The sequence below is a fragment of the Phoca vitulina genome, unplaced genomic scaffold (assembly GCF_004348235.1).
Source record: "Phoca vitulina isolate PV1807 unplaced genomic scaffold, GSC_HSeal_1.0 scaffold542, whole genome shotgun sequence".
NCBI lineage: Eukaryota > Metazoa > Chordata > Mammalia > Carnivora > Phocidae > Phoca > Phoca vitulina.
This window is the reverse complement of record NW_022590229.1, coordinates 6,533-19,823: the sequence shown is the minus strand read 5'-3', so window position 1 is coordinate 19,823 and position 13,291 is coordinate 6,533. Positions and strand designations below refer to the sequence as shown.

The 13,291-nt window shown below is 38.9% G+C and overlaps 1 protein-coding gene across 1 annotated transcript; it reads right to left on the bottom strand.

Moving 5' to 3' along the window:
* Positions 1-4,065: 4,065 nt before the first annotated feature.
* On the bottom strand, positions 4,066-12,083 carry LOC116629282 (medium-chain specific acyl-CoA dehydrogenase, mitochondrial-like). Its single transcript, XM_032399588.1, has 6 exons — positions 11,955-12,083; positions 8,516-8,603; positions 6,180-6,277; positions 5,989-6,058; positions 5,314-5,414; positions 4,066-4,471 (listed from the first exon to the last, which is right to left on the bottom strand). The coding sequence occupies exons 1-6, from the start codon at positions 11,982-11,984 to the stop codon at positions 4,313-4,315; spliced, it is 546 nt and encodes a 181-aa protein (XP_032255479.1). The 5' UTR covers positions 11,985-12,083; the 3' UTR covers positions 4,066-4,312.
* Between the last annotated feature and the right edge of the window lie 1,208 nt (positions 12,084-13,291).

Below are 13,291 nucleotides of genomic sequence, written 5' to 3'. Positions count from 1 at the left end.
TGTTTGTCCTGGAAGCTTTTTATCTCTCCTTCTATTTTCAATGACAGCCTAGCTGGATATAGTATTCTTGGCTGCATATTTTTCTCATTTAGTGCTCTGAATATATCCTGCCGGTCCTTTCTGGCCTGCTAGGTCTCTGTGAATAGGTCTCTTGCCAATCTAATGTTTCTACCATTGTAGGTTACATATCTCTTCTCCCGAGCTGCTTTCAGGATTTTCTCTTTGTCTCTGAGACTCGTAAGTTTTACTATTAGATGTCGGGGTGTTGACCTATTTTTATTGATTTTGAGAGGGGTTCTCTGTGCTTCCTGGATTTTGATGCCTGTTTCCTTCCCCAAATTAGGGAAGTTCTCTGCTATAATTTGCTCCAATATACCTTCTGCCCCTCTCTCTCTTTCTTCTTCTTCTGGGGTCCCAATTATTCTAATGTTGTTTCGTCTTATGGTATCGCTTCTCTCTCGAATTCTGTCCTCGTGATCCGGTAGTTGTTTATCTCTCTTTTCCTCAGCTTCTTGATTTTCCATCATTTGGTCTTCTATATCACTGATTCTCTCTTCTGCCTTATTTATCCTAGCACTTAGCACCCCTATATTTGATTGCACCTCATTAATAGCCTTTTTGATTTCTACTTGGTTAGATTTTAGTTCTTTTCTTTTTCCAGAGTTTCTCTAATAACTTCCATGCTTTTTTCAAGCCCAGCTAGTATCTTTAAAGTGATGATTCTGAACTCTAGATCTGACATCATACTAACGTCCGTATTGAGTAGGTCCCTGGCACTCAGTACTACCTCTTGTTCTTTTTGTTGAGGTGATTTTTTCCGTCTTGTCATTTTGTGCAGAGGAGAATAGATTAATGAGAGAACAAAATGCTAGCAGGGTAACAACGTCCCCAGATAATATACTCTAAACAAATCAGAAAAGACCTGAAGCAGTGGGAAAAGAAAGGGAAAGAGAGAAAAAAGAAAAAGAAAGAGATAAAGATAAAAACATACAAAAACAGAACAAAACAAAACAAAAAAAAACAGAATGTGATCAAATATGATCAGGCTGGTATATAGATCAGTGCCACACACTAGATTTTGGGTGTATTTTGGTCTGTTAGAAGAAAGTGCCTCCCAAAATTTTAAAGAAAGAAAAACTTATATATGTACAAAAATAAGGGTTGATATGATGAAGGGATGGAATAGGACTGTAAAGATGGAAATTATAAAAAATTTTATAAGAGGAATTGATAAGAAGTTGTTTGAAAAAAGAAAGAAGAGGATTTAAAATAAAAAAAGAGAAAAAAAAAGGGAGAGAATGTGATCACGCAGGGGAGTAGGAAAAAACCATACACTAGAGATTTAGGGTATATTTTGATCTGTTAGAAGAAACTATCTCAAAATTTTAAAGAGAGAACAACTTATATATATATGCCAAAAATACGGGTAACTACTATAAAGGCATAGAATATGACTCTAAAAATGAAAAATAAAAATTTTTTTTAAAAAAGGGATTGATAAGATGTTGGTTGAAAAAGGGAAAAATAAAAATTCGAACAAACAAAAAAAGACAGTTAAAAAAAAAAAATTAACTTTGAAAGACTAAAGAATCATGGTAAAAAAGCCATGAATTCTATGTGCATTATTCCCCTAGCGCTGGAGTTCTGCCGTTCTCATTGATCGGTAGACTTGGTCTTGGCTGGCTGTTCTCGTTGATCTTCTGGGGGAGGGGCCTGTTGCCGTGGTTTCCAAAAGTCTTTGCCAGAGGCGGAATTGCCCCGCCCCTGCCCAGTCCGGGCTAAGTAATCTGCTCAGGTTTGCTCTCAGGAGCTTTTGTTCCCTGCAAGCTTTCCGTACAGCTTTGGAGGCCGAGAGTGAAAATGGCGGCCTCCCAATCTCCGCCCCGGAGGAGCCGAGAACTCGGGGCCCCACTCCTCAGTGTGCCCCCAGAGAGAAGCCATCAGTCACTCCTGTCTCCCCGGTCTCCGGCTGCACTCCGTGCTCACCCGGCCTGTCACCGAGCATTTCTATCTCTGGCACCCGACCCCGTGTGGAGTCTCCAAACCCAGCAGATCCCTGCGGTGCGCTCCCGCACCTCTCCTCCCGGGGGAAGAAGGTGAGTCTCCCCGGATCGCCGCTTGTTGGGTCCCTGCTGGAGGAGCAGTGGCCCGACTGTGCCACAGATCACGGTTTATGGCAACCCCGAGCTGAGAGCCCGCGCCTCGGCTCCGTCTCTGCAGCCGGCTTCCCTGCTCCGATACCTGGGAGCTCTGCCGCACTCAGGCACCCGCGGTCTTTCTGTGACCCCGAGGGTCCTGAGACCACACTGTCCCACGAGGGTTCCACCCCCCGCTTAGCTACTGGAGTGACGTCCCTCAGCAGAGCCGACTTCTAAAAGTTCCGATTTTGTGCTCCGGCTCTAAATGTGTCACACAATTCTATCACTTGCCAGAAGCGGCCGACGGAGGCCCCTCCCCCGCCGTCTATCCTCCCGAATATCGCCTCGGATTCACTTCTCCGCACGTCCTACCTTCCAGAAAGTGTTTGCTTTTCTGTTCAGAGAGTTGTTGCTCTTCTTCTCTTCGATCTCCTGTTGAGTTCGTAGGTGTTCAGAATGGTTTGATCCCTATCCAGCTGAATTCCTGAGAGGAGAGGAAATCCAGGTCTCCTACTCCTCCGCCATCTTGCTCCGCCCGTCTATATTTTATTTTTTAAGCCAGTATTTTAAATATGTTTAAATACCTAAAAATAAAATGTTCTCAGAAAATCAAATAAACTGCTCAAATGTAGAAACATTTAATATATAATTTAAAACTAGATGTAGGATATCAATAAACCATATCAATTAAAATGTAGGTATCTTCAACCAAGTTAAATTCATTCACGTGTAATCATCCATTCAAATGTTTATTTAGTATCTACTATGTACCAGGTTATGAACCAGGAGATGGAAAAACCAGAGAGAAAAGACATCCTATCTTCAAGACTTCCACAACAGTGGAGTTGAATACTAACTATATTGTAATTATGTACTAAAGTCATACACAATAGTCTTGTGAATCTAGTTGAGCTTTAGGGTGTCAGGAAAAGCTTTCCAAAGGTGATGCTCACATCAAGTCTCAAAAAGAAAAAGGAATTCTTTGGGGATAAAGAAGGAATGTGTATTCCAGGCAGAATAACATATGCAAATGGTACTGAGATAAATGCAGGGTTACCCAGCATTTGTAATTCCAAAGTAGCAGAGTTCCATAACATGTAAATTCTGTGTATGTAAGGGAATTGACTATTTTCATTTTCACCCTTGACTTCATATTTTGGGTACATTTACTGCTATTATGCACTAGCAGGGGGAAAATGTATAGTAAACCTTTATTAATTCAGAAGTTAGAATGACTTAGGGACTACAGTAAATTTATTTTTATATATACTGAAGGTATTGATAACAAACAAAACAGCCAAAAAATGTTTAAAATACCTGAACTATTTTTAAGGACTTTTATCTTAGAAATACCTATTTATAAGCAATAATTATAAATATTCTTATCAATGCATTAAGGTAGGTTCTCCTAAGCATGTCTATGCTAAAATTTTTTAGCCTATTTCTAGTATTATATGTGCTACAGAAAAACAATCTAAATGTGTCACACAATTCTTAGACAATATTGAGAATTAGCCTACTAAATTCTCATTTGTTGAAAAGTTACCAATTAACTAAGAAATCTGTATAAATGTTTTTATTAAGCAGTTTGCCTTATTTTTATAAGGTACCTGAAATAAGAAACCATGATTTTTAACTATTACTTTCTACTCTTTCAGACCAATTTTCACAATTAGTTCAAAACAAATAACAATTTACTGTATTTTGGTATCATAATCACCCCCTAAGTTGAAATCTGTTCAACTGATAAACAAAAGAAGTCAAAATCCTATGTAAAAACACTTTCAGAGTCATCTGCTCTACTGAATGAGCCAGCAGGGGGCCCCTGTAACTATCTTTTTTAAATCCAATTTAAATATTTGTTGAGTAGTGCTCAGGGAATTATAATAAAATCTATAAATATTCTTCCCAAGTCACTCATTCAACAAATAGAATGGTAACTTTTCAGTCACATTAATTTCCTATTAGTTCAAAAGACTACTAGTTCAAACACCTACTGTCATACATTCAATCTGAACTTCCTGACACAATCACTCAGGTCTTGGAACTGCAGAGTGCTCCATTAAATAGCAAATCTTTCTTTCTTGGAAATAAGATAGGAGACTGTGACACTTGCCTGGTACCCCAGAAACACCATTACACCTAAATATGTTACTAACTTTTGTCTTCATGTGTTATAGCCCAGTGTACACATTTGTACTGGAAAGAAGAAATAGCACCCTTGTTCCCAAGCAGCAGCTGTGTATACTCACACACATCAGTGGCTCCTCAGTCAGCCTCCCCAAATACTTCTTTTGTTGTTGGTCATTTCCAGCAATAAGAAGAGGCATTTGCTACCAAAGAAAAGTGACATTGAAAAAAACAAGATATTTTTATTAGGTATGTACATTCAGAGATACTATAATTCAAAGCAAGAGAACTACTTTCTCCCAAGGGGTAAGTCCAAAGAACTGGCCTTTATTCTTCTTTAAGGAAGCTAAACCCATGAGGAAATAAATCTGTGAATCCAGGATTTTCCAAAATTAAGTTATGTAGGACTTGTTGGTAATATGTAAAAATCCACTGTAGTAACATGCACAAAGAATTACATTTCGGATAAATGGTGTGATATGTATGACCAGGCCTCTTAAGAACTGCTCACTAAATTTAGCACTGCCAGCAGTGCAGCAAGCCATTGCCATCCTTCTCCTGAATGCTTGTTTTTGGCCTTGCCCTTACCTAAGAATTGCCACTGAAGCAGCAGTCAAAGTATACAGTTTCCCTAAAAGGACAGCTAGGACTCCAATTACTGGAGACAACAGGGACAGAATGATCAACTTAGGCAATAAGAACTCAAGTCTTCACTGCAGAATCTTGTGTTCCTTTTATTTATCTTTTTTTAAAAGATTTTACTTATTTATTTGACAGAGAGAGACACAGCGAGAGAGGGAACACAAGCAGGGGGAATGGGAGAGGAAGAAGCAGGCTTCCTGCAGAGCAGGGAGCCCGATGCGGGGCTCGATCCCAGGACGCTGGGATCATGACCTGAGCTGAAGGCAGACGCTTAACGACTGAGCCACCCAGGTGCCCCTCTTCTGTTCCTTTTAAAGAAAATTGTGTTGTACCAACTAACGTAACCTAGCAGTACTGTCTCATTAATGGTTCACTTAGGCAATTAATTTTCTAAGAAACTTACCCCCAAAGAATTTGCTTCAATAGCAGTCTGAACCCCTGTACATCCATAAGCCAGTTCTTCAGTAATTAAACAAGCATCAAAAATTCCAAGTCCAAGACCTCCTATAGTATCAAAATATTTTAAGACCCATTATAATATGTAGTATATCTCGTTAGAAATAAAGGTGAGCTATTTTAATTAACAAACTAAAAAGTGTTCTGGTTAGCACAGTAACAAATTATACTTCTCTAAAATAAGTTTTAAATATTTCAAAAAATTTTCTATTTGTAATCTGGACCTGTCTTCCTGTTTCTACTTCGTTTTGTAAAAATTTGTTTCAACTGTGCTAAAACTTTGACTCTTTCACCTGAAGGAGTGACAATCTCACAGAAAAAAAGTCTAAACAAAATGTAAAATCCAAGGTAGAACCAAAATGCAACAAATTGACTAACTAAAGAGAAATTACCAACGTCTAGGACGAAGGTTGAAACGAGTTATAAAGGGAAAGCCTTGAAGTGCTAATACAAGGTTTCTAAAAACAGCCAAATACCAAAGTCTGAACAGAAAGATAAGGGTAGATAGCCCTTTATCATAAATGACTTATATAAATGGCAGCTGAAAGAATGACTGAGTAGAGTTTTACCATCTTCCCTGTTCATATGCATTGTAAGGATTAAAAATGTGAAGAAAGCTTACCACAACTCTCTGGAATGTGTGTATTCATTAAACCAAGTTCCCATGCTCTTTTAATTAGGGGGACAGGGTACTAAAAGGAAAGAAAAAAGTAAAAAAAAAAAACCCAATTATATTAAAATCTACATAGTTCAATTATATAATCTTATAAAAAATGTAAAAAACTTTTTTCTCTTTAAAATGCATAAACCTACCTCGCCAGTTTTATCATATTCTGCAGCAACTGGGATTATTTCTTCCCTGGCAAATTTACGAGCGGTAGCTTGAAACTCTTTTTGCTGTTCAGTGAGCTCTAAGAGAAAGTCATTTAGAAAACATTAAAACAAGATATTGAGCTGAGGAAAAAAAGTCCTATGAAATCAGTATGTGAAAATTTATAATGGCGTCTTTAACTCTTGATTAACCAGAAAGTCCACAAATAAACCAGAAAGACCACAATACACTTTTGGACTAGCAAGATTTCACTATACAATATAAATAAACCTATGTCAATACAAGTACCAGAGGAGGTAGGTAAGATTTCTAGCTTTTACAAATGAGTAACAGATATAAACTTGTTTTTCTCTTCCAATTGGTGAAAGTAAAAAAAATTTTGTTTTTACTTGTTATTAGTTCTTAAGCAGATTTATCAAATGTTTAGTAATACTGAAATGAAACTAAATATAAGACACTTCCTGATCTCAAGAATCAGTCTAACTAGGAAGATGAGGCATGCTCAGTGACCAAAAACCAGTAAAACTTATTCCAAAATATCACATAAGAATACCAATACTACAATTTTACTCTTCCTTCAAACTCAGATAATTTAAGGTTATAAATCAGCACAAAGGAACTGGTAAAGTGGTGGCAGGGTTTCTCAAGAGTTAACAGTAACATAAAACTCTAACTCAATTGTATAAAATACAAGGTTCTGTTGTTATAAAACTAGTGAAATGAATATGGTGGCTGGACTGAGGACAGGAGCCGATCACTTGGATTTTTTTCAAATCCACACTATCATTGGGTTTTAATGTGGTTGTGTCCAACATCAAAGGATAGGTAAGATTTAAAAGAAATATAGGGTATTTTGGGTAAGAACAATAAGAACAAAAGCAAAGAGTAAGAATGAGCAAGCATACTCAAAACTATAATAATCATTTGTATAGGGATGTGAGAAATAAAACGTAAAAGAAAAGACATGAGAATTTTGGTGTTGGATCAAACAGCCTAAAATCGAATCTCTCATTTTATAGGTAAGGAAACAAAAGCTCAGAATGAGGACACGATAGCCTCAGTCTTACAATGAATTAGCAGTAAAAGTATATTTAGAGTTTCGGTCACTGTTCTCTACATCACAATTTACTTCTAATATTGGAACCAGCAGATACCAAAGTCGTGGGTGAGTAAAGGACAGGGAAGGCAGGGACCTAGTTTGAATTATTCATTGAGAACCTACCTAAGTCTAGTCACTGTGTATTAGGAACTTTCTATATATCGTATATTAATCTTCAGATAAATTCCGTGTTGTAGGTATTATCTCCACTTTAGAAAGAGCCAGATACAACTGCCCACAGACGTTATCCCTAGTCCTTTACTTAAGCCTTACAACCTCCCTCCTTCCTCCTTACAACACTTGTATCTATCTCATCCTGTTATTCACAAACCATTTCTCCTGCTGGTTACTTACTACTAAATACCAATCTCTATGTGACAAACTGAAACTAAATAGCAATTATACCTAACCTATGTTAATCACACAATAAAAGAAAATCCAATGCCCCAATGCTATCCTCACATGACCTGAAATTTTCCATTTAATTCTCTTTAAAAAACTATAGAAAGCTCTGAGTTTGTCATTTTTATCTGGGTATGAGTTTATTATCTGAGCTGCCTTGTAACTATTTTCTGAGACCAAGAAACCAGAGAAAATGGATTTTTAACTAAAGGAAAGGTAGTAATTTTGAAGCAAGAAGCACTTTAGGAGGTGATGGATGCTAAAAATAGGGATTATTATTTCAATTTTTTTTTTTTTTTTTGCTCAGGATCTTCATTTTAGAGAGCAAAGGGAAAAAGAGTTCTTATTCCTTTTCCTTCCAATACCACATGACTCCCTGATCCCAGGACTTTAAACCCTATCCATTAGCACCAAAACTGCAATTCAGATATATTAAGGTCAAAACAGGCTTTGGCTTATTAGCAGGTAACTAGCGCTATGTATCTAAGTGTTCAAAACATATTTTTTGCATTCAAATTTCTAACTTGAAGACTGTATATATCAGTAAATTCATTATTTATTCTAGGGTTACATACTTAGGAAAAAGGGCACAGATATTTATGTCTGCTGCTAACACAGACCTCTACATAGGATATTATGCTGGAAAAAGAAGAGATCAGGAAGAATGGGTGTGACAGGAAATCTGTGGATGGTAATTGGTTCTATCCATTGACAGACATTACTAAGATGATTTACAAATATATTCCAGACAAATACATATATAATGCAATATAAATGCATGTGTATAACAAATATGTTTAAAGTCAAAACACATACCAAAATTAAATCCCAATCTTGGTTCATGCTGTAGGGCAGCTTTTGTATGTTGTGATCTCCAGTCAAAACGAGAAAGACTTTTTAGGACCTGTAAAGGACAATTTTATTAAAATAAATTTGATAAATTAAACATCAAATAAGAGAATGCTGGCAATTACAAGTGAGTACAGCAACTTGTTTGACTATACTCAAGAGCATAGTTTTTTAAGCATTACTTAAGTACCTTCAACTGTAATTTAATTTCTATATTAAATAAGCCAAGTACTAGATGTATGAACACTTACTACGAAGGGAATTTTTTTTTTTTTAAAGCAATGAAAATAACACAATCAGCAGTATTTGTACTACTGAAGTGGAGTGTCTCCGAGACAAACAATAGTCAGGGGTAGTAGCAGACTTAGGACTGCTATTCTGGAAATCTCACCTACAAGCTTTAGGACATTTGTGATTGAGAAGTTGGGGTGGGGGCAAAAATAGGACAGTATAACACTGTGTTCAAGAGTTCCCTAGTCTACCAACTTTGATACCCTGTCCCTGTGAGCTTCAGAGGTTTGCTTCTGGGAATCTTCCCCTTGGAGGATTCCATTTTCTAAGATACCTCACTTTATTTAACAAAACAAATTAGCCTAAAACTATGTTCTATATTTTCTGCTGTAGTCTATAGGCATTCTTAGAATATTCTACAACAGTGGTCAGCACACTATGGCAGCCACCAGTTTTGTAGATAAAATTTTATTGACCACCATACTGTCTATTGCTGCTTTTCCAGCAGAGTTGTACAGTTGCCAGAAACCATGTGGTCCACAAAGCTGAAAATATTTACTGCCCCTTTACAAAAGTTTGCCAACCCTATTCTAAACTACTGATATGCTACATTTCTTAATATCTGCAATATACTATTTCTTTAAAAAGTATAATCAGATATACATATATTGTTCCTTTGCAATCCATTTTTATACTCATGACAATTTAATGTATACAAAAGTAACCATTTGCGTTTATTAAAGTTAATGGAAACCATACTGTAACTCCTTCCTATGTTTGAGGACAGCAAAATCAGTTTATACTTCAAAGGATTTGATGCAAATATCCCTATGCAATTCTAATATTCCAAAGAAAAGAGAAACTGAACAATATACTAAAAGATCAAGAACCAAACTTGCTTATGTTTTTTGAAAACTGTAAAAAGAAGCTGTCCATTTTGTGGATGACAACTTTATAACCACCTACATTTAAAGTGACAATAAAGATTGTCAAGTATCCAAAAAGCTCTTTCAGAATACTTTATACAATTTTGAAAAAAAAAACTAGAGTATAAAACTCATATTTTCTTTGCAATTTTCATTAATTTTTTGAAGTAAAACATGGTTTCTCTAATCTTTATTGTTCAGTCATCATAGACCAAATCTATACTTGTTTACAGTCACATTCCACATATTAATTCACTGAATCTCCAAGTCAAGCCTAGGATTAAGGCACTACTTTTATTCCTATTTTGCATATGAAGAAACTGAGGCTCAGAAAGGTCAAGTGAAATTGGCCAAGGACACTCTATTAGGTAGTGGAACCAGGATAATAACATTTACTATAGAGAATTCATACCATCAACCACCTTGCTATACTGCTCTTTCAATTTAAGTTTCCTAATTGGTTTTTACATTCAATAAAGAAAAACATCCCACAAAAATCAGACCAAAAAAACTTGGCTCTTCTAAATGTGTTTAGACACCAGTGCACAAAAATCAGACCTCATAACACAGGTAAAATAGTCTGCCGAGATTTTAAATAGGGAATTATTAGTGGATTTAAAATAATTTACAAAAGTTTACATATTATTTTTCAGGAAAATGTTAAACAAAATACAAAAGTAGCTACAGTCAGGGAACAATCCCGTCGATCTGCTAATGATATATAATATTAGCCATTTAGAGAGGTGGCTCAGTAGACACAGAAAATAGAAATAGATTATTTGGATTTAGAATGGTTTAAGTCTAGACTCCACAAGTATTTTTCGGACTTTGCGCCAATTACAAACTTCCTGTAGCTTCTTTTCAAACCTAGAAAATGAGGCTTTTCTTACTGAATAATTTGTTGAGGTGATTAAGAGTCTTGGACGCATAATGCCATATAAATATTGATTTTATTACTTTGGGCTCTGCCCAGAACAATCCAATTCCAAATCTCCAAAAGACAGCATCTTCAATCAAGCCTCAATTCCGCAATAGCACAACTATAATTAAATGCTTTTGTGTATTTCTTAGGAATAGGAGAATCTTAAATTTTATGGGAGTGTCGAAGAGATGGAGGTGTAAGTTTTCTGGATTAGGTTTTTCTATATTTTTCCTTGGAGAGATTGAGAAATCGGTCTTTTTTTTTTTCTGGGGTCAGAGTTAAAATTCATTTTTAAAACGCCCGATTTCTGCCTTCAGGGCCCCTTGTTTTTGTTTTGTTTTGTTTTAAAGATTTTATTTATTTGACAGAGACACAGCGAGAGAGGGAACACAAGCAGGGGGTGTGGGAGAGGGAGAAGCAGGTTTCCCACGGAGCAGGGAGACCGATGCGGGGCTCGATCCCAGGACCTTGGGATCATGACCTGAGCCGAAGGCAGACGCTTAATGACTGAACCACCCAGGCGCCCCCAGGGCCCCTTAATTTGTATAGCAATAACAAATATTGGGCAACAATCCATTAGAATTCTTATAAATTCTAAAACTTCTACTCTTTTGGGGCCAAGAACATTAATTTCTTAACTTAATTATAAATGACATTTAAATGGCAGTCTTGTGTTAATATACCAATAATATTTCAGATAAAGAGCATCTAAGTGAGTGAGACAAGTTAGAACCTGTGAGCCACACTAGTATAGACAGCTTGGGGCAAAATTCTGCGGTAGGTTCTTTTTACTTCCTAATGTACGGAACATAAGCGGTCTCCTCCATAGTCCAAAAACCAAAAGCGTATTAAACATATTAAGCATCCCAAGAAGCAGCTGCTTCATTTTCCTTTTCCCGGTAACTTTGCAGGCGCCCAAGATAAGGATGTCTGAAATCTACACTTTCTGGCATGTATCAATTGCACGATGAAATTTACTTTATGATTTTTTTCTTGGGCTGGAGATAGAAAGCCAGTGGAGTTTTCTCAAAAACATAACTGCAAAAACAAGGCCTTTGCTCGTTCTGAGATCCCCGCGCAATTCAGACAGGTTCGCATTCGGGAAACGGTGAGATTCCTGGAGAAAATATTTGGAAAGTCCCCGGGCCAGAGGGAGGGAATAAAAAAGGACATTCTGAAAGTGACTGCCGCCTACATTGGTACGGGGAAGTCCCCCTCCCGATACCCCAGGACAGCACCTATTTTCATCCCATGCTTCCCTCTCTCCCACCCCTCCAAACATCACAACCTCCATTTCCCACCCCCACCGAGCCTTGCTCTCTCTCACCCCGCAGCTACGCCTAAACACCGCGGCCATGTTGACTCGCGGTCCGGGTCCACAGCTCCCAAGTCACTTCGCGGCGCCGAGAGTGCCAGAGTCCTCCCGGGCGCGAGGCGCTAGATCCGTCTGGCCCCGCCCACACCCTGGTCCCGCCCACCGGCGTGGATTTGGGTGGGGAGGGAGGGGAGCGGTTGCGCCGAAAGGGGGCGAATAGGGGAAAAGGAGGCGAGGAGGCGAGGAGGCGGGGAGGCGGGGAGGCGGGGAGGCGGGGAGGCGGGGGAGGCGGGGGGGGGGGTGGTGGGGAAGTTGCGTGCGCAATGCAGCGGGACGCTTCTGCAGCGTCCGTACGACCTTGGGCGGGTGGGGGAGGGGTGTCTAACGATCTCCTGGGGCCTAACGGGTCCCGAGGGGTGGTCCACGAAAAGGCTTCGTTTCCCTCGAGCCCTGAGTTCAGACGACGCGACTTCTCGGTGGGAAGCGGAGGGCCGTGCGGAGAGGGATCCCGGACTCGCGTTCCTTGCCTGGAGCCGGGCAGACGTCGAGGGCGGGCGAGCGAGAGGCGCGGGGCCAGCCCGGAATCTGGGTGAGAGGGCGCGGCCAGGGACCTCTGCGCGGTCTGCGCCGACTCCTGGCGGAGAGATACCTTCCTGGCTGTCAGGCTTGACCCTTGGTCCAAAGACCAAAGGACATACTGTGCTTAAAAAAAACAGAGAAATTGACCCACCTAGATAAAGTTGACCTTCACTAATATTCCCAAGGTTGTTTATTACCACCCACGTGTGTGGTTGTGCAGTGTCCTTGGAAATAAGATGATCGTATCTAAAGCTCCTGGTTCAGCGAATGAATGTTGGAAGTGAATGTCCGCCTGAAGAATACTACTTAAAGTCACTCTCTTCCAGTTAGACCCTCAGTTCGGAGACGGAAGCTGTAATGTTACAGTGCTGGGGGTTTTATAAAGCTGTACAAGTTTGGATAGCTTTTTGCGAAAGCTAGTAAGAGCCCCAATGCAACGGGAGTGTAAATGTACCCCGTAATTCCAAGGACTTTTAGTTCTCTCTCTCTCTTTTTTTTTAAAGATTTTATTTATTTTTTTGACAGCACATGCAGGAAGAGCAGCAGGCAGAGGGAGAGGGAGAAGCAGGCTCCCAGCTAAGCAAGGAGCCTGATGTGGGGCTCAATCCCAGGACCCAGGGTCATGACCGGGGGCTAAGGTATCTGCTTAACCTTAAACCACTGAGCCACCCAGGTGCCCCAGGACTTTTCATTTTTATTGCTACTGTCCTAGTTTAGGCTCTCATCACTCACCAGTAAATCATGTTAACTTGCTAAATAATCTTTTTTTG

What these genes read in the sequence shown, in the direction of transcription:
- LOC116629282 (XM_032399588.1), bottom strand. Translation starts at nt 11,984, where the DNA reads ATGGCCGCGGTGTTTAGGCGTAGCTGCGGG. An exon ending in ACACATTCCAGAGAGTTGTG is followed by an intron (nt 5,415 to 5,988) that starts GTAAGCTTTCTT and finishes TTGATACTATAG; the next exon opens with GAGGTCTTGGACTTGGAATT. An exon ending in TTGAAGCAAATTCTTTGGGG is followed by an intron (nt 4,472 to 5,313) that starts GTAAGTTTCTTA and finishes TTTCTTTGGTAG; the next exon opens with CAAATGCCTCTTCTTATTGC.